This window comes from Cervus elaphus, chromosome 18 (genome assembly GCF_910594005.1).
Source record: "Cervus elaphus chromosome 18, mCerEla1.1, whole genome shotgun sequence".
Taxonomy (NCBI): Eukaryota; Metazoa; Chordata; class Mammalia; order Artiodactyla; family Cervidae; genus Cervus; species Cervus elaphus.
This window is the reverse complement of record NC_057832.1, coordinates 101,461,836-101,487,890: the sequence shown is the minus strand read 5'-3', so window position 1 is coordinate 101,487,890 and position 26,055 is coordinate 101,461,836. Positions and strand designations below refer to the sequence as shown.

The 26,055-nt window shown below is 35.2% G+C and overlaps 1 protein-coding gene across 5 annotated transcripts in view; it reads right to left on the bottom strand.

Annotated features, from left to right (window-relative positions):
* The window catches only part of MKLN1 (muskelin 1), a 383,297-nt gene that overhangs the window by 14,685 nt on the left and 342,557 nt on the right, over positions 1 to 26,055 (bottom strand). For all 5 annotated transcript variants that reach the window (XM_043872031.1, XM_043872033.1, XM_043872030.1 and 2 more), the window contains 4 exons: positions 8,073 to 8,220; positions 7,000 to 7,114; positions 5,069 to 5,208; positions 755 to 857 (listed from right to left, as the gene is read on the bottom strand). In XM_043872031.1, the coding sequence (XP_043727966.1) occupies positions 755 to 857; positions 5,069 to 5,208; positions 7,000 to 7,114; positions 8,073 to 8,220 (506 nt within the window). The remainder of the gene's footprint in view (positions 1 to 754; positions 858 to 5,068; positions 5,209 to 6,999; positions 7,115 to 8,072; positions 8,221 to 26,055) is intronic.

Sequence of the window (26,055 nt, the reverse complement as noted above, 5' to 3'; positions counted from 1 at the left end):
AATAGCTGGTGAAAGGAAGAAGTGACAAAAGGAGTCTTAGAAGTTAGCAGGAAGAAACGTTTAGTAAGATCATGAAACTCATGGCAGGTATATTCACACAATGGGAATAAGCAGATACACCCTAAGAATATTCTTACCAACAGTTGCTTCCATCCCATGTTATATATCAAAAGAGAAAACTGAAAAGTAATGATTTGTTACTAATTTCTCAAGCTTAGGGGATACTGATGAACAAAGCTTGAGGCCTATGGTAAAACTGTAGTGCTAAAACATTCATATAACTAAGTATCAAGCCAGCAAAGATGTTATTCCCACCAACCCCTCTTCACTCTCTTCTTATATTAAAGGAGAGTTTTCCTTCTTCTTTTAAGGGATTCTTTTAAGGGAGTACCAATAGAAAAAGTTTATACTGAACATTACATAACCCTTAAGTAAAAGAAGCATGGAACAATGGTAGAAGTAAAATTTTCTATTTCTTTCTCAATACAAACACTAATGTCTAAGTTACAACTTCATACCTGAGAATCCTTTTCTGAATGTATCACAGGTTTCTGTCTGAATTGAATCTTACATTATTAAATAGAAATATGTCTATTCAATTTCTATTTCATCTGCTCCATATCATTTTTAAGATATTTAGTGTTATCATATATTCCTCACTTCCCTTTAAACACTCAAGAACAAAGTCAACAAATGTAATTTAAAAAGACTTTTTAAAAAATGTTCAATTTCTGAAGTTTATTATCACCTTTACCTCTTTAGTTTCTTCTGGGTCTGAGTGATCCACAGTTATATAAAGATCATTTTGTAAATATTTCAGAGCACTAAGGGGATCCATTTGGGCCTTTTCTTCAAACCTAGAAAATGCAAACAAGAATAGTAATTGCTTCAGAGTTATGAAAAAGCATCAGAAATGTCTTTCAAATCTGGAGCGAAATACTCTGTATCTGAGAAGACATTGTGGATATCCAAAAAATCTGTGTTTAAGAATCCAGAAGTAAGAATATTGCCACTTATATCAATAGTGTACATGTGGAGCCTCTGGAAACAATGGTAATGCCAGGCTGTGGTGCTAGAGACTAGAAAAGAGCATTTCTTACCCTCTTCTTAGGGACTTCCCTGGTGGCTCAGATGGTAAAGCATCTGCCTATAATGTGGGAGACCTGGGTTCAATCCCTGGGTCGGGAAGATCTCCTGGAGAAGGAAATGGTAACCCACTCCAGTATTCTTGCCTGGAAAATCCCATGGACGGAGGAGCCTGGTAGGCTACAGTCCATGGGGTTGCAAAGAGTCAGACACGACTGAGCAACTTCACTCACTCACTACCCTCTTCTTAAAACTATAAGCTAAGATTAAGTCAACTACTAACACAGTGGATATATCAAATATTTTTTATAACAGAACTACAAAACAGTTAAATGTGTTTCATAAAAAAATAAGTAGGGATAAAATAAAAATACTTTCCTAGATTTGTGTCACATACTTTCCAATGGAGGTGTTTAACAGATACTTCAGAAACCAAAATGATTATAGTTTCTTTTAATGATTAGATATTTTTAATGAGACTACTTCCACATCGCAGTCCGTAATAACAATAACAAAAACAACTGTATCAACCATTTATCAATTGTTTGTGCTAGACACTGTATCAAGCATATTATATATATCATTTCATTTATCCTCACATAACCCCTACGATGACAAGTTGATGATCATTTAAAAAGCAAAAGAGATGAAGAACTGTTGCCTAGTAAATGAATTTGGCCACGCTAAAACCTAGTAAGCAGCAGAAATAGAATTAAACTCAAGTTTCTCTGATCCCAAAGCAGAAAGGAAACAATGAGTTCTCCTAAATTAAAAGTCTGCTTCGACTATATATATATTTAAATAATGATAATTCTTTTTGTAATAGAATTATATATGGATTTATTTCCAAAAAATTGGTATGCTTTTCAAAGTATTATACAAAAGGAAAGAAAAGACATTAACTTTCATTTGGAAAAGGAAAATAGTAATGAGTCTTTCATGACAATGTTCAGCTGATGGCATCAACAATTTCCTGTTTAGAACTAACCTCAGTGAAAGGGTACCTGCAAGGAGGGGCAAAGACTGGCAAAATATTACAGTTTTCCTATACCAGATAGTACCCTGATTGTCAGCCAGCCTTACAACCCTCAGATGAGAGTTTTAGTCATGTTACTCTACCATCTTGTCCACAATGAATCAGTTTTGGCACCTGAACCAAAAGCAGTCATCTTGAGCTTGTTGAGACGTTTATAAAGCGGCCTGGCAAAATTCTTTCCAGGATACACTCTCTAGGCAACTTTTTCTAAGAAGATAATCTCTTAGAGAAACTGAATGATACACAAGAACACAAAGACACACAAACCACAGAAGGCAATAAGTAGAAGACATGAAATGGTAGATTCCTTCCCTTCTGTCCTTCTCTCCCTTCCTACCTAGCTACCTATCAAAGCCGTAAGGGAAGAGAGAGTCAGGAAGTAGAACAAGAAAACCAGACAGAAAGAAGCAGAAAGAGAAAGGCTCAATTACAGGGAAAGACACTTCAGTAGCTTCTAGCTAATCAGAATTGTCTCAGTATCTTAAACAATTCTTCATCAGGCCTCACTGTTCAAGTGCTAAGAAAGTACTTTAATTCTCTGGATACACTCATTCTTTTCCAGTGAGAAATTCTAAATACGTCTTTATCCTTTATAACCTGATAACTTAACCAACACATATCTATGGTTCTATTAAATAAATCCAGCAAAAAGGATCCATCTTCCTGGAAGTTGTGCTTTTTCTAAGCTTTTTTGGTTAGTCTGCTAAAATTTTATTACTGGACTTATGTCTGCCATCTAGAATTATATTTCAGTCAACAACCGTGCCCTCTACCTAAAGGAACAAGGGACTAATCTTATCAAAAATGGTTTTCTTTTGCCCCTTTCTATCCCCCAATCATATGTTTGGAAACTTGAATGTTACAGAAGAGTGGCACTTTATTTTCTGTATCATGTGGCACCATTAAGAACAAAGACACATTCTTGGCAATCAACATACTTCTCTCCCTCCAAATTTGTATTTATATTTTATATTTATTTTTTTATTTATATTTATATTTTAACTAAATAGTAGCAAATTTCAAAGGCTTATTATTTGCTCAATCACACAAAACTTACAGTCTTTCAATTTCAGTCACTTTATTTCATGAATCACACTCATAAGATTTGCTAGTCTTTCATCATATAATTAAAAAATTTAAATAATTTGTTACTGACTTGTTTCCTTATTCACTTTCATGCCTCACTTTGTGCATTTACTAGCACAAGTCACTAACAATGATGCTTTGTATCTAAAACTTAAAACATGCCATAATATTTCAAAGTATTTCAGATTCTCATAAACCTTGAACCTATAGTTCAAGGGATACATAACCAAAATATTATTTCTGAATGGTGGGACGAGGGATGATTCAATTCTCTATGGCAGAGAGAGAGGACTTTTTTATCCTTTATTAACCACGTATTATTTTTCTAATTAAAAGCCAGAGGGAAGTATTTATAAGTAAATTCCAATTCTTTATATATAGCACTAAACAATTCTTTTAAATCTCTAGTGGGCTTTTGGTCAGGAAATTTTTTCCAAAAACCAAACTCAACATTCTAACTATAGTTGTATCTGAAGTAGGGAAGAAGAAAAAAAAAAAAAGAAAACCCACTATGATTTCCCCAAACCTGTCTTATCCCTTTAAAAACAAAGTTTAACATTAAGATACCAAGGAACAAAATTTTAGCAATGCAAAATAACATTAGCTGAGGTTACTTTAAGCTTAAATGTTGCTAATAAGACAGACTTTCTCTCTTGCTACCCAGCCAACATGACAATTCAGCCCCTTTCTCCTATAGATTCTATAGGAGATACTCTTACTTATTCATAGTAATGACAAAGCAACAGAAGCAACTAGTTTCTCTTATCAATTTATTTCTTAAGCACGACTTGTGAAAGCAGAGTAAGAAATAACAGGTAAACATGATATGATAAAGGAATAAAAACCTACTTTTATACCTACACAGAGGTTTTAATTGTATTCTATATATTAATAAAATACAATACATAATTATATAATTAACATACAAACACACATACATTAGCATGTCTGTGTATATACATATGTGTATGAGGTGGAAGTGGTGGTGGTGGTGAAGTGGTGCAAACTCTGGAGTCAGAATGCTCAGGATCAAACCCGTGTCACTCACGGTGGAATGGCCTTAGATGAAACTGGCTCCATTTCTTCTTTTACAGAAAGAGTCACTGTAACAGTAACTTCTCCCCTGACTTATTGTGCAAATAACATGCAGGATTTAGCATACAAAAATTGTTCATAAATGGTATCTATTATCATCATTAAAAGCTGTCTCGCCCCCCCAAACTGTAAATTTTAATTATAATCTAACACTATTAGCAACCAAAGGAATAGATGTATTTTTCTACATTTTTCAGTAGCTTATCATTTGCTAAGGCTAAAAAGCAAACAAGACTGAGGAGATATATATGAAAATGTTTGATTACATGATTTTGCAATTAGATTGCAAAAGTAATGATGCAAAACTGTAATATTTTAAATTGTATTCTGAAACATCAAAGTATAAAGAGATTATTTAGTCAACTATATCATCATATTCACTGTTAAGACAATCAACAATAGGTCAGTCAAATGCCAATAATTCTAGAAATGATATAATTTGTAGTGGGTTAGGCCTTGAGTTACTTGAAGGTAGGTTCATCACGTTCATAGAAACTTTTTCCATTATTTTGACAGCTGCAATATATCCTTGCTTATCTTTAATAACTTTTAGCATCAAGATCTATTTTCACCTTGTACCTTTCTTTGAAAAAGAAAGAAAAAATAAGGAGAGTAACAGGGCATTTACAAAAGTCATGATCTTCACAGTATTTACATTGTCGTGTCCCTAAATTTCCAAAGATAAAGTCACATCTCCAAAGCTTAGGTAATATCAACAATAGCCGATAATGCTAAATAAAAGTTTTTAGTGAATTATTTTTATACCTGTGTTTTCTTATGAGGTACTTGCAATGCCGCAGTAAGTAATCTTTTGAAGGCCTACACAATTTCAGTGACCAGAAGTCATCTAATCTCATCTTTGGGGAGCATGATTTTCCTGGATTCCCACCAAATAAATAATGAACCTATAATAAATAAAGCAAACCAGATTTTTTTAAATGCATGCATACTCAAGAAAGTTGTAGTAAAATTTCTTCATTTTGGTAGTAGTGTATAACAAGTAACTTGTTTAGCTTTACTCATACAAAAAAACTAAAACATTCCTGCATGTCTACCAAAGGCTTCCTCTGATTTTTCTTAAGCTTCCATTTTACTTTAAAGTACTGTGATTACTTTCTTAAATTACATTTCATGTTAAAATAAGTTGCATTACCACAGTTACACTGAAAACGGAAGACATAAAAATAAAGCAATGGTAGTAAGAAACTATTCTAAGACACAGAGTTTGCTTAGGCAACAAATAATGGGGATTATCAAGTTAATCAAGTGTCGATTGTAATAAAAAATATCTTTTAAAAAACTGACCCACAAGTTGAATCACTGAAGGTCAACAGTAACTAGAAAGTTTTAAAAATTTTAGCATCTTACTTTTGTTGAATATGTTTCAATATGAATATAATTGAATATGAGCCTTAATGTTGAATATTAAATGGGATGTATGATTTGTGAAATAACTTTTAAAATATTATTCTATCATTCAATTAATACTGTTAGGTAGTTAGAATAGGAAACAGGAGTCCAATATAGCAGTGGCTAAAAGACAAAGAAAGGAAAAAGCCCACAAAAACAGAACAAAGGAAGTTCCAAGGACTGGAGTGAGAACCTCAGGTGAAGCAAACAGCCCTCTTGGCTAGCCCAATTTACATAGGGCAGGCTCAGGGGGAGGAGAAAAACATAAAAAGAGGAGTCAAAATTGAGCCTCACGCTTCTTTTGGGTTGGTCTGCCCTCACTGCCAGAGGATATATTTTCCCTTGCTTGCCAAATAAAACTGAGCTGTAACCAAGCTGTAACACTGGTCTGCCACTTCAAATTTTTGCTGTTGCAAGACAGAACTGAGGAAATTACACACTCCCCGGACAATACCAAATAAGAAATGTGAAAGGAATGCAATAATGACATAATGACACTATTAAAGGTTTAGTAATATTCTGTACTCAAGTGGTAAAGCATTTTTTGATATTTTGAAACATTTATAATCAGCAGTGTTATACAACAGAGATATTTCTATCCTATAGATGGGAATTAATTTATCCTTCACTTTGGGAGACTCTCAGAGAAAGGGGTTTTAGTTTTCGAATGGTATCATTTACTTAAAGATCTCAAATGATTGAGAATTTAACAGAAAGAATATGGTTCTGTCAGTAACTTACTACATATCTGAGTCCAATCATTAAACTATATGTAAAGTTTAAGGGAGAAATACCTAAAGAAACCACACTGAACACTTAGTGACACTAAAACTTCAGAATTCAGGACTATTTTCACAAGGCTGATGGAACAGATATGTCAATCATAGGAAAAATAAAGATTTCTTACACAACAGGAAAATCTAAAATCAGGAAGTTATATATACCTTTTCATATCATGTAAAAAGGTATACAAGTGCTGAAAACTGTATCTTCTACTTGAATATTCATATTATAGAAACAATAGGCCATGCTATATATCAGATCTATGCAGCTAAGAAGCAATGGCTACTGGCCATTTTCATAAGAAATGTGCCAGGAATTATGGATTATGCAAAAATGTTTATTCTTTTAAGGAATTTCAGGGAGAAATGACATCTCTGCTACATATTCTAGTAAATGTTGGTTATTTTTATTCAGATCTACTGAAAATAATCAGAAACAGTTATTGTGAGATTCTTTCTGATTGTACATCATAGAAAGTTTACCGGTCAATATAATTAGGATACCTTGTGTAATTCATCATATACAAGCTGATGGGCAAATCTTGGACATGGTTCTTCCTCCTGAAGACTTTTACTTGGATTATCCTTTGCAGCTTGATCATTCTTATAGACACAAGACCTGCAAGACATTGCTTTTAAGGCATTCTATCCTAGAAAATTAGCAGTACACATAAGGTTAATATAATTGTAGCAAACAGACTAGTGCAATGTCTAATTACCAACAAAAAATTACAAATTTGTTCACATCAAATCTTAAAGTTCTGGTCACTCTCATATAAAAGAATCTGAATTGGTTAGAACTGAGTTCTGAAGTTCTTTAATGTCCATCAAAAATCTCATTTAAGAACAACCTACTTCATGTTATGAAACAGGATCAGCATATATGAAAGTTTAAACCAAAGGCTGAAAGAGATGATATCATATTTATCTATTCACAATAAAAACTCACAACAGATTGCTTTCATTCTTACTATAAACAAATGTCCTATTTAGACGATAACAAATCCCTTAGCTGCTGAGCATCACCCTCCATCACTGAATGGAAGTTCCTCTGTACTGGAGAATATTCACTTAGGTAGTACTACAGAATATTAGAAATGGGTCCTCTAGGTCAGTGTTTTTCAAAGAAAAATGTATAGCAGTTCTGTGAGGTGCACTGTGACAAAAGGGTCCTATGTTTGAATATGCTAAATAATAATACCCCCCTTTCCACAATCTTGCTCTAGTCAAACTGCTTCATTTCATAAAAACTACGAAAGGACTGGGAACATTAAAAATACATTGTTCTCAAGCTTACCCATCTACATGGTAGCAAAAGCTAGTCTAAAATATAATTCTCTTGATGCTCAGACCAGGAGGTATCTACTAACTGAAAAATTCAGAGGTAAAATCCATTGCTGAACATCATTGTAAACATGGGCACCAATAATGACTCTTCCAAACCCTAATATTTATATTAAAATGTATGACATCACAAATTAAAGTAAGCCTTCTACTTCCCTCTTCGGAATAAACCAACAACCTCAACTTCAAAGAAATGTTACATAGGGATTACAACACAGACAAGAGCTACTTACCAACTATTTCTTACAATATCATAAATCCAGAATGAATTTCTGACATTCTCTTCCCTCTTTTCCTTGTCTTTGCTAAGTCCAGATAAGACATGTATTTCATTCAGCTCTGGGTCAATGGTTGCTCTCTGTGTGAATCCTGTCATTGGAACTATAAATTGAAAGAGAAAATAACAGGACAGTATTAACATTAGATAACAGGTTAGCATTATTTCAACAACTATCTTCTAACATATGACATAACTTTTATATTAAGCAATAATCAATTGTTTATTGCCCTCTCCTCACTCTAAAACATAACTCTATAAGGGCAAAGGTTGTTTGGATCACTGTTTTGTTCCCAGTGCCTAAAGCAACTGCCTGGCATGTAACAGTTACTCAACTATTTGCTGGAATAAATGAATGATAACTATCAGGATGGAGTGAGAAGGAGGAAAGAGGTAGAATGAGTGTGCAATGTAATTATTTTTATTGAGGGAAGGGGCAATGCTTTATTTAACTGATTTATCCTCTGGACTGGCTCTAATTTAATAGCAGAGACAAAATATTTAAATCTTGACCAAGAAAAACAAAAATTTGACACACAGGTTTGTTTAATAAAGTCAAAGTCATCCAAAATACCTGTTCAAGACATATAATGAAATGACAAAGTTTCCAAGAAAAAGAAAACATTTGGGGGTAAAATATGCCATTTTGTTTTCTCGAGTGGTCTGGACTCCCTAGTTAATTTTCTGAGAAAATATTTTATTTTCCTGAGAAAGCCATTAAATGACTGATGGTCATTTTGGATTATCCAGTAATTTGCAAAACACTGATATGGCAAATGCAAATCTTCTCACTACTGTTGCTTGGAAATATTAGTTGAAATACAATTTTATGATTGACAACATACTTGCCACAGAACTAAAAACAATGCCGTTGTTTCAGTATTAAATTTCTTTTATACATGAACAAGTATCACATGCTGACAAAGCTACACAAACATCAGTTTTAAGTAAAACATCTCAATCAATCCATAATACTACAGAAGCAGATGCTAACCACACTGATACTCATTTGTCTTTATCTACTTTAGTAGGGTCAAATAATGCAATATTGACTTTTTCCTAGTTTAATTCATGTGTCTTTCACATTCATATTCAATAAATTTGTTAGGAATATTTTAGAGACTATCCAAATGTATCCCACAGTAAATACAGTAAAAAACCGCCTGCACACACACATATGTAACATATGCATCTGTAGACAAATACATTTATCTTGATATGCACATACACTAACCTAACCTTAGTAATAACCTCAACTCTCATTCTACACCGTTTTCAGTGGTCATGTAAAGCCTGGTATTTTCTAATTAAACCTTGGAAAACTTTCAAAAGTACCTAGGTTCTGACCTGTTCCTCAGATAACCTTGGAAGAAAGATAAAACGTAAAGAAATGAAATCATTTTCACTAATGGTAGAAGCACAGGACATATCTGCCTAAATTTTTTGCCCTTGAATTTCTTCATTCCATTTAGAATTCAATAACATGGGTTGACAAACTATGGCTCAATCTGATTTCAGTTCAGTTCAGTCGCTCAGTCGTGTCCGACTCTCTGCAACCCCATGAACCGCAGCACGCCAGGCCTCCCTGTCCATCACCAACTCCCAGAGTCCACCCAAACCCATGTCCATCGAGTTGATGATGCCATCCAATCATCTCATCCTCTGTCGTCCCCTTCTCCTTCTGCCCTCAATCTTTCCCAGCATCAGGGTCTTTTCTAAGTCAGCTCTTCGCATCAGGTGGCCAAAGTATTGGAGTTTCAATCTGATTTGCTTAGGTTCAAATCAGGCCTCAGTCAATCATTCACACTGTGTCTGTGGCTGATTTCACCCCACAACAGCAAGGTTGAGTAGCTGCAATGGCAATAATTATAGCTGGTTCTTCATAGAAAACATCTGCTAATCCCTATTCTATAATCTTTTAAAACGCAAATATCAGAGATGTATGGCTTTATAAATGAATGCAGCAAACTGTTTACCTTAAATAAGGACCCACTGAGGAAATGGAAATTTATGGGTGGAATGGAAATCAGCAGAGCGGGGAAGAGATTTTGAATTCTATTAAAACAGGGCTAGAGACACTAAAAGGAGAGTAAAACAGTCTTGGGCTACACAAGGCAAGGAAGAATGCAGAGGGATGTAAGACCAAGTTTTACAAGCTTCCTCTTCCATACTGTCACATTTTTACCTAGAAGCAGCTCTGTAGCATAAGAAAAAAATGACAAGTGTTCGTTAAAAACAAAAGCAGTGGGCCAGTTTACAATACTTAGGGAGGCAAGACTTCCACGTTTACCAAATGTGTATTATAAGAATTATAAAAAATTACTTTGATTATACAAAGCATATTAGAAAATATAGACTTACCATTTATTTGCTCTTTCACATACAATATGCCTTTTACTCTACATAACACTGATTTTTGCATCAGTTATATATTTAAATCTTTTATTGGCTTTTTAAACAACTTTACAGAATAGTAACCACATACCATGTAATTCACCTATTTACATAGCTTGGTTGGTTGTCTTTTTAATATCCACTGTAAAACTATCATCACAATCTAATTTTACAATGTTTTCATCACTCCAAAAACAAACCCTGTACCCAACAGGAGTCAATTCCCACCCCCTTTCTGCCCACTGGATCACAGCATCATTTGATATGTCTACCAACAATGAGTGTGCAGCAGAGACAGGCACAGTGAGGGGATCCTGAGACACAGAGAGCAATCAGGAGCCTGTTAAGAATGCAATGGAGTGGAATGAACAAAAGCAGGAAGGAAGTATCAATAAACAAGCATTATTTCCATCAGCACAAAAATATAAAAATCTCTGAACTGGCCTAAGAGAGACTTGGAATGGAAACTTGTGAAAAATATGAGTAAAAATGTTTCACTGCAATTTTTTGGAGGTTTTCAAATATTTCACTCTAAAATATTCAAATGCAAAATCTCTCAAGGACAGAATTTCTATTAATCCTTAAGTTTACAGACCTTTACAAATATAATTTTTATTGCATACTAATGACAAGAAAAATGTTCACATATAAAATATTTACATGCATGTGAATATAAAAAAATTTCTAAGTACATTAAAATAATAGCTATTGGAGAGGGGCAAGTTAGGACATTTTAACTTTCTAATCATATAATAGGAAAACTTCCAATATATATTGCTTTTATAGTTATAAGAAAAGAAGAACAATCTAAACCAAAATACAGGGGAAAAAAAAATCTGGGTATACATACTGGGAACTTTTAGTAATAAGTGAAAAATTCTCACACATCCTCTCAAATTTCTCAAGGACAAAATTTTACGTTAATATCTGAAATGCTGCTATTTACATGGGAAGAGAATTTAGGTTTCAAAAGACAATTTTAATGGCACTAAAAAACCCAATGTTTTAAAATCATTTAGTTACAAAACTAAAACTAGAGATAAAAGTATTTCAAATTTTTTTCTCTAAAAAATAAAAATGAAAACTTGTATCTAAAGAATTCCTAAAATTAAGGGTTAATTCAAACTTACACTGAATGTATCTATGTTAATGGTCATTTGCTTAAATTTTACAAATTGTACTTAAGTTTAATTCCTATTTCCATTCCACTCTACACAAACCATTCAAAGAACATTTCAATAAGAAACCAATAAAAATAAAGCTTTTCCTCTAATTTGAAAAGATACACCCACCCCAATATTCATAGAAACAATATTTACAATAGCCAAGACATGGAAGAGACCTAAATGTCCACTAACAGGTAAAAGGATAAAGAAGATGTACGTGTGTGTGTGTGTGTGTGTAGATATATATATTTATATATATAAACACGCCTCAGCCACAAAAAAGAATGAAATAATGCCATTTGTAGCAACATGGATTTTGCCTTTTCACACTCTTCACGGACAGATGGGCACAAAAAAGGACAGAAACGGCAAGGACCTAACAGAAGCAGAAGAGTTTAAGAAAAGGTGGCAAGAGTACACAGAAGAACTATACTAAAAATGATCTTAATGACCCAGATAACCACGATGGTGTGATCACTCACCTACAGCCAGACATCCTGGAATGTGAAGTCAAGCGGGCCTTAGGAAGCATCACTATGAACAAAGCTAGTGGAGGTGACGGAATTCCAGCTGAGCTATTTCTAATCCTAAAAGATGATGCTGCTAAAGTGCCATACTCAATATGCCAGCGAATTTAGAAAACACAGCAGTGGCCACAGGACTAGAAAAGGTCAGTCTTCATTCCAATCCCAAAGACAGGCAATGCCAAAGAATGTTCAAACTATCAGACAACTGCACTCATTTCACATGCTAGTAAGATTATGCTCAAAATCCTTCAAGCTAGGCTTCAGCAGAATGTGAACCAAGAACTTCCAGATATACAGGCTGGATTTAGAAAAAGCAGAGGAACCAGAGATCAAGTTGTCAACATCGGTTGGATCATACAGAAAGCAAGAGAGCTCCAGAAAAACATCTACTGCTGCTTCACTGACTACACTAAAGCCCTTGACTGTGTGGATCACAACAAGGTGTGGAAAATTCGTAAAGAGATAGGAATACTCAGTTCAGTTCAGCCTCTCAGTTCTGTCCAACTCTTTGCGACCCCACAGACTGCAGCACACCAGGCCTCCCTTCCATCAACAACACCCAGAATTTACTCAAACTCCTGTCCATTGAGTCGATGATACCATCCAACCATCTCATCCTCTGTCGTCCCCTTCTCCTCCTGCCTTCAATCTTTCCCAGCATCAGGGTCTTTTCAAATGAGTCAGCTCTTTGCCTCAGGTGGCCAAAGTATTGGAGTTTCAGCTTCAACATCAGTCCTTCCAATAAATATTCAGGACTGATTTCCTTTAGGATGGACTGGTTGGACCTCCTTGCAGTCCAAGGGACTCTCAAGAGTCTTCTCTAACACCACAGTTCAAAAGCATCAATTCTTCAGCGCTCAGCTTTCTTTATCGTCCAACTCTCACATCCATACATGACTACTGGAAAAAGAACAGCCTTGACTAGATGGACCTTTGTTGGCAAATTAATGTCTGCTTTTAAATACGCTGTCTAGGTTGGTCATAACTTTTCTTTCAAGGGGTAAGTGTCTTTTAATTTTGATTTTGCAGTTACCATCTGCAGTGATTTTGGAGCCCCCCAAAAATAAAGTCTGTCACTGTTTCCACTGTTAGAATACTAGACCACCTTATTTGTCTCCTGAGAATACTGTATGCAGGACAAGGAGCAACAGTTAGAATTGGACATAGAACAACAGATGGATTCAAAACTGGGAAAGGCAGTATGTCCTAGCTGTATACTGTCACCCTGCTTGTTTAACTTATATGCAGAACACATCATGCAAAAGACTGGGCTGGATGAATCATGAGCTGGAATTAAGACTGCCAGAAGAAGTATCAACAACCTCAGATATGCAGATGATACTACCCTAATGGCAGAAAGCAAAGAGGAACTAAAGAACCTCTTGATGAAGGTGAAAGAGGAGAGTGAAAAAGCTGACTCAAAACTCAACATTCAAAAAACTAAGATCATGGCCATCTAGTCCCAACACTTTGGGGCAAATAGATGGAGGAAAAGTGTTAATTAACAGTGACAGATTTCTTTTTCTTGGGCTCCAAAGTCACTGTGGACAGTGACTGCAGCCACAAAACTCAAAGATGCTTGGTTCTTGGAAGAAAAGCTATGACAAACCTAGACAGTATATTAAAAAGCAGAGATCACTTTACCGACAAAAGTCCATATAGTCAAAATTATGGTTTTTCTAGTAGTCATGTACAGATATGAGAGTTGGACCATAAAGGCAGCTGAGCACCGAAGTATTGATGCTTTCGAACTTTGATGCTGGAGAAGACTGAAGTTCCTTGGACTGCAAGGAGATCAAACTAGTCAATCCTCAAGGAAATTAACCCTGAATAATCATTGGAAGGATTGATGCTGAAGTTGAAGTGCCAATACTCTGGGCCCCCTGATGCGAAGAGCTGACTCACTGGAAAAGACCCTCATGCTAGGAAACACTGAGGGCAGGAGAAGGGGGAGACAGAGGTTGAGATGGTTGATGGCATCACCGACTCAATGGACATGAGTTTGAGCAAACTCTGGGAGGTAGTGAAGGACAGGGAAGCCTGGCATGCTGCAGTTCATAGGGTCACAAAGAACTGGAAAAGACTTAGCGACCGAACAATGACAACAACAACACGGGTGGACCTAGCCCTTGTTATACTAAGTGAAGTCTTTTTTTTTTTTTTTTGATTTTTTTTTTTTTTTTTTTTTTTATTTTTTCCAGTGGGTTTTGTCATACATTGATATGAATCAGCCATGGATTTACATGTATTCCCAATCCCGATCCCCCCTCCCACCTCCCTCTCCACCCGATTCCTCTGGGTCTTCCCAGTGCACCAGGCCCGAACACTTGTCTCATGCATCCCACCTGGGCTGGTGATCTGTTTCACCATAGATAGTATACATGCTGTTCTTTTGAAATATCCCACCCTCACATTCTCCCACAAAGTTCAAAAGTCTGTTCTGTATTTCTGTGTCTCTTTTTCTGTTTTGCATATAGGGTTATCGTTATCACCTTTCTAAATTCCATATATATGTGTTAGTATGCTGTAATGTTCTTTATCTTTCTGGCTTACTTCACTCTGTATAATGGGCTCCAGCTTCATCCATCTCATTAGAACCAGTCCTAATAAGTGAAGTCTTTAGAGAAAGATAAATACCACCACTTACATGTGGAATCTAAAGTATGACACAAATGAACTTATTTAGAGAAGAGAACCAGACTCACAGATAGAAAACAAACTTATGGTTACCAAAGCAGAAAGGGTAGGAAGGGATAAATTAGGAGTTTGGGATTTGTAGATACAAACTACTACATACAAAATAAACAACATGGTCCTACTGTATGCCACAGGGAACTATATTCAGTATCCTGAATAATCTATAATGGAAAAGAATATGATGGAATCATTTTGCTGTACCAGAAACTAATACAACATTGTAAATCAAGAGTACTTCAATTAGAAAAAAATAAAGTTTTCCATATCTACCTTCAAAAGCAGTCTGGATTTGTTATCTCCATTGTAAACAGACAGAAAAAAAACTTACTTTTCATTTTAAGCAAAGATTTTATGAATTCTTACTAAAGAAAATTACATGTAAAATGTTACATATATACAGAAACCAAAGAATTATGGTCTAGCCCTAGTAGGCATTTTAGAGTTCAATTTTTACTACCAACAGCTGTTGCTTATTAAATCGAAAGGTTGGGGCTTTTGGTTTTAGATAGCAAGCTAAACCTTAACCACATTATCCTTCCTTCCCAGCATCCCACTTGAAATGGCAGAATTCTAGCCAAAAGAAAAACAAAAAAACAGGACTGGAAACGTCAAGAAAGTACCAAGAGATAAGAAATTCTGAGGAATCTTGAGAAACAGCAGTTGGGATTATACTGACAAAGAAATCACAGCCAAGGAAAAGAGAGCCCAACTCACTAACAATATAAGATGGAGAATTTCTGAGTAAATCATCAGATAGAAAAAGCAGGAGTGGACCATGAGAAGGACTCCTGTGGGGAGCTTATAATAAGGACACAGGAGCCTGAGTGAGAATGAGAGCAGAGCTTAAAGTGACTCCAAATCTGCACCACAGACGTCAGGTGAAGACAGGAAAGAGGGCAGCTGTGCTCTGACAACCATGTACGTGTCCCAACCTGTCTTCCCATTCTCAGCTTGTGCGTCCTATAAGAAAGCCTGCATGCATATAAGCAAGACTGCATAACTGTCAGTCAGAGTCTGGTCAAAGTGAGAAGTCTATTGAAAAAAAGAGAGACATACAATGCACCGGAAACCACTGTCAACTACCTTTTTAAACTGATGTAGTCCTTTATTCACAAATTTTAATGTTTAGACAAGAATCACATGATAATATGAGAAAAAAATCAGCAATGTAAAGAGAGGGACCTAGATGAACAAACAGAACAACAAGAAAAGATAAATCACAGAAAGGAACAGAACTCTGAAGAAAAAACACAAACTCATTATCTTTGTAGAAAGTAAAGAAAATATTACATGTGTAACACAAAAATAAACTTCCATAAAAAAAAGGCAGAGAGTATGAAAAGACATTAAAAAGTAGAACTATACCAAAAAATCAAATAATAGAATGAAAACAAAATGTGTATAGTAAAAACAAAGTCAGTCATTTCAAGATATAACTGATAAATTATCAGAATACATAGCATAAAGATACAGAAATTGATTAAGATACAGAAAAATGTTAAGGGACACAGAGGATAAAGCCATGGAAGTAAAAAATTTCTCTGAAAAGTGCACCAGAAGGAAAAATGAAATAATGTAGAAAGAAGAAATAAAGAAAACTTTCCTGAAGAGAAGAAATAAGTGGTATTCTGTTTGAAAGAGCTTGGGGTGCTAAGCACTCACGCACGCGCGCATACACACACACATCTCCTAGTGAAATTTCAAAACTTCAGGGATTAAAAGAAAATTCTAAAAGCTTCCAGAGAGAAAAAAGCAGGTTATTGTATACAGAGGAATAAGTATCAAACTAACATTAGACCTTTTATCAGTAATAAAGAATGCTAGAATACAATCAAGCAATTAACTTAAAAATTTCTTGGAACTTAAAAAGATATGGAACTAAAAATTCTATTTCCTATTAAACTAGCAACCCCAATAGTGAGGGCAAAATAAAGGAATTTTTGGATCAGCAGATATATTAAAGTTTATACTGATGACTGCATCTGAAAAAATTCTTTGAGGAGCTATTCCAACTAAACAAAAATGAATCCAACATAAAGAATGACATGGGATAGAAGAAACAGTGGCAGTGATATATGACACAGGAAAAGAAAAGAACGCTTGAAAGGAAATAAAGGCCCATTACGTCTTAAGCACTGTGTATAAGACATTTTGGAATGAAAAAGTTTTAACAATACAGAACATTTTCTTCTCTGTAAGTCCAATCACAACACTGAATTTATATAGTGCCTCTTCCCCCTCCCTCATCATATTTTCATGCTTAGAATTTTGATTCTAATGTTTTCCTTCAGTCAACAATAAATTTCCTCAAGATAATTTGATTACCACCTCTCACCTCTAGATTTCTCATGTGTCTTGTTTTCAAATGGGTTTCCAATATAGGTCTTCATATGGTAAACTTCAAGGCAAAAATATCTGATAATATTTTACTTTACCATCATATGAAAGTTAGGGGGATATAAATTGCTTGGTTCATAGATGTTTTCCTTGAGCATTTTTAAAGTTTACTATTTTCTTCCATTCACTTTGCTGTTGACTGACATCTAGCTATCTATCTTGTTCCCTACAGATTACCAACTCTTTCTCTGAAATCTTTCAGAATTTCCTTTACATCTTTAACATTCCTAATTTCACTTTAATAAATATGTCTTAAGTATGTGTTCTCCCTTATTTTTCCCATTTAGCATACTATAAGCCCTTTCACCAATCTAAAACCTTTTATCTTTTCTGAATTCTAGGAAATTTATCTCTTCAATTATCTTTAATTCTTCAATTATTTCAACTTCTTAAAATTTCATTTTTGTCTTCTCCTGGAACTGCTGTTAAGATGTTGGTACTTGCACAGTTCTTCTCCATATCTTTTCCTTTTCCCATATATACAAGTGTCTGCTTTCAAATTCTTTTCCCATTTAGGTTATTACTATTTACTGAGAATTCTCTGTGCTAATTAGTAGGTCTGTTGGTTATCTATTTTAAATATAAAGTAGTGTGCACTTGTCAATTCCAAACTTCTAATCTATCCCTCCCCATGACACCAGCCCTCTGATAACCAAGAATTGGTTCTCTGAGAGTCTGTTTCTGTTTCATAAATAAGTGCAATTTGTATCATTTTTTAAGATTTTGCGTATGTGTGACATATCTTTCTCTGGCTTACTGCAATCAGTATGATAATCTCTGGGTCCATCCACATTGCTGTAAATGGCATTATTTCATTCTTTTTAATGGCAGAGTAATATTCCATTGCATATATGTACCAGTCTTCTTTATCCATTCATCTGCTGATGGACCTTTAGGTTGCTTCCTTGTCTTGGCTATTGTAAACAATGCTGCAATGAACACTGAGTGCTGCTCCTTCTATTTTTCATCTCTTGATCTTTATTTCTTTCCTATTTCTTCCTGGAAGAGTAGTCATTCTAATCTTTTAACTAATTAATTCATTCATATCCATTCTATTTATAATATTTGTTGCATTCTTCATTTCAAATAGATTTTTCATACCTAATATTTCCATTTGGTTCTAATTTTATGATCTTATTTCATTTTACTAATATGTGTTCCCTCATATCTTTATACTGATCACAGTTGTTTTAAATTCGTGGTTCATCTATTATAATAATCTTGCTTTAAATCATGTATGTTGTTACCTTACCAATTTCTTTAGGGACAGCTGCAATTCTCAAATGTTTAGCTTTATTAGTCTGTGAGATAATGTTTCTTGGGTATCAGCAATTCTATCAAGATATGTACTCGGGGTCACCAGAGGCCAGGCCTTAACTACTCTCAGCACCAACGAGTTTAAACAAACTGGAGGCAAAGAGTCATTGGGTAGATACTGAAGCACAGAAACTGAGAACTGATACCTCACTTCCTTTTACTACCACACCTCTATGCAAGTATTTCCCAGGTTGAAACCCTGGACCTGAAGGTAGAGAGAGGAAGAAATGAACTACTGAGAGGAGATGGTCAGTCCACATCTGCGTTTATCAGTCCTTCACTGCACTAGGGTTTCTGCATTGCCATAATGTTGTTCTCTGGATTCTGGCACTAGTGGTATGGGCTACTACTGCTAGTTTCCATAGTGAAGGAACAAGAATTAACTCAAGGTATTTTAGTGGAGAGACTGCCTGTGTCTCAAAGTTCATGGAGGCCAGCTGCTTCTCATTTTATTTTTTCAAGACTGATTTTGGGGAAGGGAATCAGTAGCTTATTTATGCATATCACATCATTTCTGTAATAATTTTATAAAAATAAAAACTAGTCTAACAAAAATGGCACTATCAAAAACTAAAAAGACCTAAAGGTCAAAACCAAGAAAGAAGTTTTCTGTCCAACATGTCATAATGATTAATTCTGTATTAATTCTCTTCCCAAGAAGAAAACAAGCCTGTCTTGAAAAGATTCAATAGTTTCTAATGGGTAGTATCCACAGGAGGGGCAAAGGACAGAGGATCTGCAACATACAATATATTAAAGCATTTCAGATTCAACTGCTAAAAAGTGACTGAATGCCAGGAACTTTAACCATTCTTGAAAAACGGACTCAAAAATTAATCAAACAGATCATATGCTAGTCAGGAACACATTTTGAAAGGGCTCTTGTCTGCGAAAATAGAGAATAAGAATTGTACAACATACAACTATTATTGCCAACCTGTTATTCCTATAGTTTTTCCAAGAAATGACAATGATAATTGTTCAACTCTACTATTTTTTCATTAGCATCTTTAAAACTTGAAATAGAACAGATAAAAGGGAAATCAAGTAAAATATTTTATCTGACAGGCTGACTCACATATTTTTTTCCTCTTTGATTTACGAGATTACCAGAATTTGTAATACAAGGAAACCTTATAGGGAGGATAAAAACATAAAAAGTTATTTCAATTTCTGAGGAAGATACTTTTTTGCATTCATGAACTAATCTGAACTCTATTTTTGCTTCATGATCCAATGTACCTACATTTTCATTACTATTACTTTAAGACAGGAAAAAATAATTTTCAGAACTGCCACAGAAATATGAGCTTCCCTCGTGGCTCAGACAGTAAAGAATCTGGCTGCAATGAGGGAGACCTGGGTTGGGAAGATCCCCTGGAGAAGGGAATGGCTACCCACTCCAGTAATCGTGCCTGGAGAATTCTATGGACAGAGGAGCCTGGCAGGGTTGCAAAGTGGCGGACACAACTGAGCAACTTTCACAGAAATATGAAGTTTAACAAAAACAGATTTTCACAAATTCTCTATTTGTTAGAATATTTTCAGCTTCAAGTAACAGAAAATCTGAATAATTATAAATTAGTTCATAAAATAAAATTTTGCAAGTAGATAGTTCCAGAATGGTTTCAGCAATTCAACCAAATAATAATGCTAGGTTAACATTCTTAGAATTCTCTTGGCTTTCCATTCTTTTCAAGTTGCCAGTACCAGCTCTAAGCATCACATTGTTTTACAGAGTATTCAAACCAGAGAGGGAAAAGACTCTTTCAGCATTTGCTTTCTTCTGGAAAATAGTTTTTGCAAATGTCCTCCTAGAGCCTTTCCTTGTGCTCATTGGTCAGAACTGTATCACGTGGAAGGCAGGGAAAATGAAATAATTTGGTAAAGGATAAAAATGACTATTTTAGAATATTCACTATTCAACTCCTGGGGTTGGGCAACTTGTCAGTAAACAAAATCATGGTTTGGTTAACAAGAGCTAATGATTATACGGTAGCAACTGACAGTGTATGCCACATTCCTTTCTTCTAAATCTGGGACATTTAAAGTGTTGAATGAGACCCTACTCAGTTTCAGCAGTAGCTCCAGTTTAAAACTGCTATTTACTTTCATTGAAATTGATTTGTTAGTTTTAGGTGTACAGCCCAGTGATTCTTTTCTCTGCAGATTATATTCCATTATATGCTGTGTGTTCAGTCATGTTCAACTCTTTGTGAGCCCATGGACAATAGCCCACCAGGCTACTCTGTCCCTGGGATTTTTCAGGCATGAATACTGGAGTGGCCTGCCATTTCCTTCTCCAGGCAGTCCATTATGGGTTATCATAACATACTGGGTACAATTCCTTGTGTTATACAGGAAATCCCTGTTGCTTATGGGTTTAAAAACAGTAGTTTGTATCTGTTTATCCCTTATTCTTAATTTGTCCCTCCTTCCTCCTCTCTTTAGGTAACCAGAAGTTCATTTTCTATATATATTCATCTGTATTATTTTTTTAGATTCCACATACAAGTGGTATTATATAGCATTTGTCTTCCTCTGACATGTCATTAATCATTATATTCTCTAAGTCCGTCCATGCTGCTGCAAATGGCAGTATTTCATTCTTATTTTATAGCTGAGAGGAGCCTGGTAAGCTACATATAGCCCATGGGGTAGCAAAGAGTCAGACACAACTGAGCAACTAACCCACAAAAATATTTATACACACACAGACAGTTAGCCATCTTCTTAGGTCAACTGTCTGTTGACAGGCACTTGGGTTACTTTCACGTCTTGGCTATTATAAATAGTGTTGCTATTGACATTGGGGCTCATGTATCTTTGCAAATTACTTTTTCCAAATATACACCCAGGAACGGAATACCTGTATCATATGATAGTCCTATCTTTAGCTTTTAAAGTAACCTCCACATTGTTTTACATAGTGGCTGCACTGATTTACATTTCCACCAATAGAGTACAAGGGTTCCCTTTCCTCCACACCCCCTCCAACATTTGCTGTTTGTAGACATATTGATGATAGCCATTCTGACAGGTGTGAGGCAATACCACACTGTGATTTTGATTTGCATTTCTCTAATAATTAGTGATGCTGTGAATCTTTTTGGGCTTCCATGGTGGCTCAGAGGGTAAAGAATCAGGAGACTTGGGTTTTATCCCTGGGTTGGGAAGATCCCCAGAAGACGGAAATGGCTACTCATTTCAGTATTCTTGCTTGGAGAATTCCACGGACAGAGGAGCCTGGCAGGCTACAGCCATGGGGTCGCAGAGTTAGACACGACTGACTAACAGCCAGTTAGCCACCAGAATGTCTTCTTTGGAAAAATTTCTATTCAGGTCTTCTGCCCACTTTTTGACTGGGTTGTTTTTCGACATCGAGTTGTATGAGCCGTTTGCATATTCTGGATATAAATTTCTTGTTAGCTGCATCACTTGCAAATGTGTTCTCTCATTCCATAGGTCATCTTTTCATTTTGTTGACCGTTTCCTTTGTTGTGCAAAACCTTTTAAAATTTCATTAGGCTGCATTTACTTTTGCTTTTATTTCTTTTGCTTTGAGACTAATCTAAGAAAATACTGCTAAGATTTATGTCGGTGTTTCACCTATGTCTTCTTCTAGGAGTTTTATGGTGTCATCATACATTTAGATCTTTAAACCATTTTGAGTTTATTTTTGTATATGGATGAACTTGAGTTTATTTTTGGACAAGGGAATGTTCTAATTTCATTGTTTTACACATAGCTGTCCAGTTTTCCCAATACCACTTGTTGAAAAGACTGTCTTTTCTCCACTGTATATTCTTGCCTCCTTTGTTGCAGACTAACTGACCATAAGTATGTGGATTTATTTCTGGGCTTCCTTTTCTGTTTTGTTGATTTGTTCTGTGTGAATACCATGCTGTTTTGGTTACTGCATTTTGTAGTATAGTCTTAAGTCTGGAAGGGTTATAGTTCCAGCTTTGTCCTTCTTTCTCAGGATTACTTTGGCAATTCTGGGTCTTCTGCAGTTCCACATAAATTTTTGGATTTTATTAGAACTATTATTTTACCTGAACCTGGGTTTCTACCACTCATTATTTGCTTTTTGTAAAATTCCAACTAGCTTTTGACACCCAACAATGTAGTTATTTATTCATCTATCTCAGTTGCATGAAGTTACAAAGAATTCATCTCACTGAATAGCTCAAACATAACTGGTTAGCTGCTGGTGGGTAAAGTTGTTTTTGGATTTCTTAACTCTTGTAAACAATGTCACATTAAGTATCTCTGTGTAACTTACTTTTATGCATCTGTACATGTGTGAGCAGGGTAAATTCTGGAAAAAAATGCTTGGTCAAAGAGTATATGTTTATATTTTATTAGATAACAACAATGAATGATCCTTTAATTTACATTTTAAAAATTATGAATGGAGCTGATCATTATACAAAAGTAAATCTGTCAAGCTACTTGAATTGTTTTTTTCTTTGAACTATCTAGTTCTATCATTTGTCACTGTTCTACTAGAAAATTGTTCCTTTTTTATTGATTTGTAAGAGTTTTTTGTTTAAAAAGTAGGACATTAACCTTTGTCTCAGTTCCTAGTCTGTCATTTATCATTAGACACTTAAATATTTTTCCATATATGATTTTTAATTTGCAAAAAATCAAACTAAGTCTCTCTCTCTTTTTTTTTTTTAACAGCTTCTGGGTTTAATTTGCAAAAAATCAAACTAAGTCTCTCTCTCTTTTTTTTTTTTAACAGCTTCTGGGTTTTCTGTCAAGGTTGGAAAGGCTTCTCCATCCTAGATTATTAAAAGCAATTAGACTTATATTTTTATTTGTTAAGTATAAAACTTGAGTATACCCAGAATTTTTTTTGTTGTGTATAGACATCAATTAGAGTCAGGATTTTGCTTTTTGCTTGTCAGGTCTTAAGTGACATCTCAGTGTCATTTATTGCATAATCTATTTTCCTTCTCTGACTGGAAATGCCACTTTACCATATACTAAATTCTCATATGTAATTAGGTATATTTTATAGTATCTGTTGCATTCCCTTCCATTAATCTGCACAAAATTGTACCTTTCTAAATACTTGGTAGTATTATATTATCTTTCATTATCAAAACTGTCTTTAGTGTTCTTGAATGTTTGTTTTTACAGGTGAACTTTAATTCACATTTACTATCAAATGACCTAAATTTTCTTTTTTTTTTTTTCACTTTTGGCTGCACTGGTCCTTCGTTGTTTTATGCAGCCTTTCTCTAGTTATGGCAACTGGTGGCTACTCTTCGTTGCGGTGCAGAGGTTTCTCACGGCAGGCGCTCCTCTTGCTGTGGAGCACAGGCTCTAGGAGCATGGGCCTCAGCAGTTGCAGCACACAGGCTCAGGAGTTGTGGCTTGCAGGCCCTACAGCACGGGCTCCAAAGTTGTGGCACATTGGCTTAGTTGCTCTCCAGCATGTGGAATCTTCCCAGACCAAGGCTGAGCCCATGTCCCCTACACTGGCAGGCTGATTCTTATCCACTTCATCAGGGAAGTCCCAAATGACCTAAATTTTATATTGAAAATATGAATAACTTTACAAGCTTATAATGGGCAAAAACACCCCTGCAAGAGTGAAAGGGGGAAGTTATGGAAAGTTATTACCACCAGTAATGTTGATAAAAAAAAAAAAAGGACATAATCCAATTTATCAGAATAATGGCACACTTAATACAAAAGATGCTAAACAGAAAGCAATGAAATCTAGTTACATTAAAAATAGGCACTCCCATCTCCTAACTCAGTAACTAATCTGTGTAAATGACAGCAAAACATTAGTTTCAGAGTCTTCTCTATACTGCTGAACTGACCTTATTTAGTTAACTGGTAAGAGTAGAAGGGTCAAAAATATAGGTACTTATACACACACACACACAAAGATTAAAGAAAAACAAAACACCAATGTCAATAAGCACATTCCCAGGCTGAAAATCAGTAAGATTTTGCATTTAAAGTTTTCATCAAAATGTTTATAGATAAATCAAATCTTGCAGGCATGACTAACACAGCCCTCATTTTAAATTTTTACAGCCTGATAACAGCAAAAAGGAACAAAATTTAACTGTCAAAATTTTGGAGCTAGATGATGAGCCTTTAAGATCAACTGGTCCAATCCCCTTGTTTTCAGATGAACAATCAGGTCCAGAGAAATTACACAATTTTGCCAAAGCTACAGAAGGATGAGTGGCAGACCCAGATGAAGAAAGATCAAAACTTCTGATTCTGAATTCACTATTCTTTCAATTATAACAATCTGCCACTATGGTTAGGACAGAATAGTATAAACACTGGCAGATGTGGGAAAATAGAGTCAACAGAATTTAAGGAACACAACAAGTAAACATACTAATTACTATAGAATAGGAACTAGATGTTTGTAAGAGTTCTGTATCATCAGTGCCCTATTTAGTATCTGGCAAATGTTGAAGACACAATATATGTTTGTTCCTTGAATAAAAAAAACAAATATAAGAAAGTAGTTCCATTACTGTCAGCTTAGTTTCTAGAGCAAACCATAAAGTTCTAGTTGTGTGACAGATCTTCTAAACATAATTTTCAATTAGTGTTAAACAGAGCTTACATATGGGAAGTCTGCTAAACCCCCTGTGTTCACAGACCTATTGCCAAAAGTTATTCAGAAATAAACTCAAATTTTTGATGTGCTGAATTTTGATGTAATTATGTATGTGTTAGACACAATACCAGTAAATCCTTTTTTTCTAAACAGCTGTCAATCCACTGATTTAAATTGTAATTTCCTTCTAAGGAAAACATAAAACTGTTATACTCTAGTTAAAAAAATTAGAGTCCCTCCTGTGGCTGCGGGCCCGGCGGCCGGGCTGGTAGGGCTGCGCTAGGGTTCCCGCGCCGGCTCCCGCGCCCACCATGGGCAACTCACACCACAAGAGGAAGGCCCCCAGCGGCCCCCGGGCCCACAGCTTCTGGCGGTTCGGGCGGTCGGCGAAGCGGCCGGCAGGCTCTGCCAAGGCCGAGAGTTTTTTTTTTCTTTTTTAAAAAAAAAACAAAAAAAAAACAAAAAAAAATTAGAGTTGAAAAAAAAAAAAAAGAGTTGATGTTTCTTTAGATCTTAAAAGGCTAAATCTGATTTAATTCATTTAAGTAATTATAAATAGCAATCATTTAAGATTTTACAGTATCTGACACAATAAGAAATTATAACAAGAAGCAGTAATTTTACAACTAGATATACTATCTCTAATTGGTAGTCTCAACAGTTCATACTAATTTCTTCTATGACTGTAAACAATCCAATTTGAAGCTCACATAAAAGCAGTTTTAATCAAATAACTCACGTTACTGAATCACAGAAACATAGCAATTACGTATTAAGTCCATCTCAAATTATACTAATTAACTATAATAAAACAGGTTTAGAAGAAGTTAATAA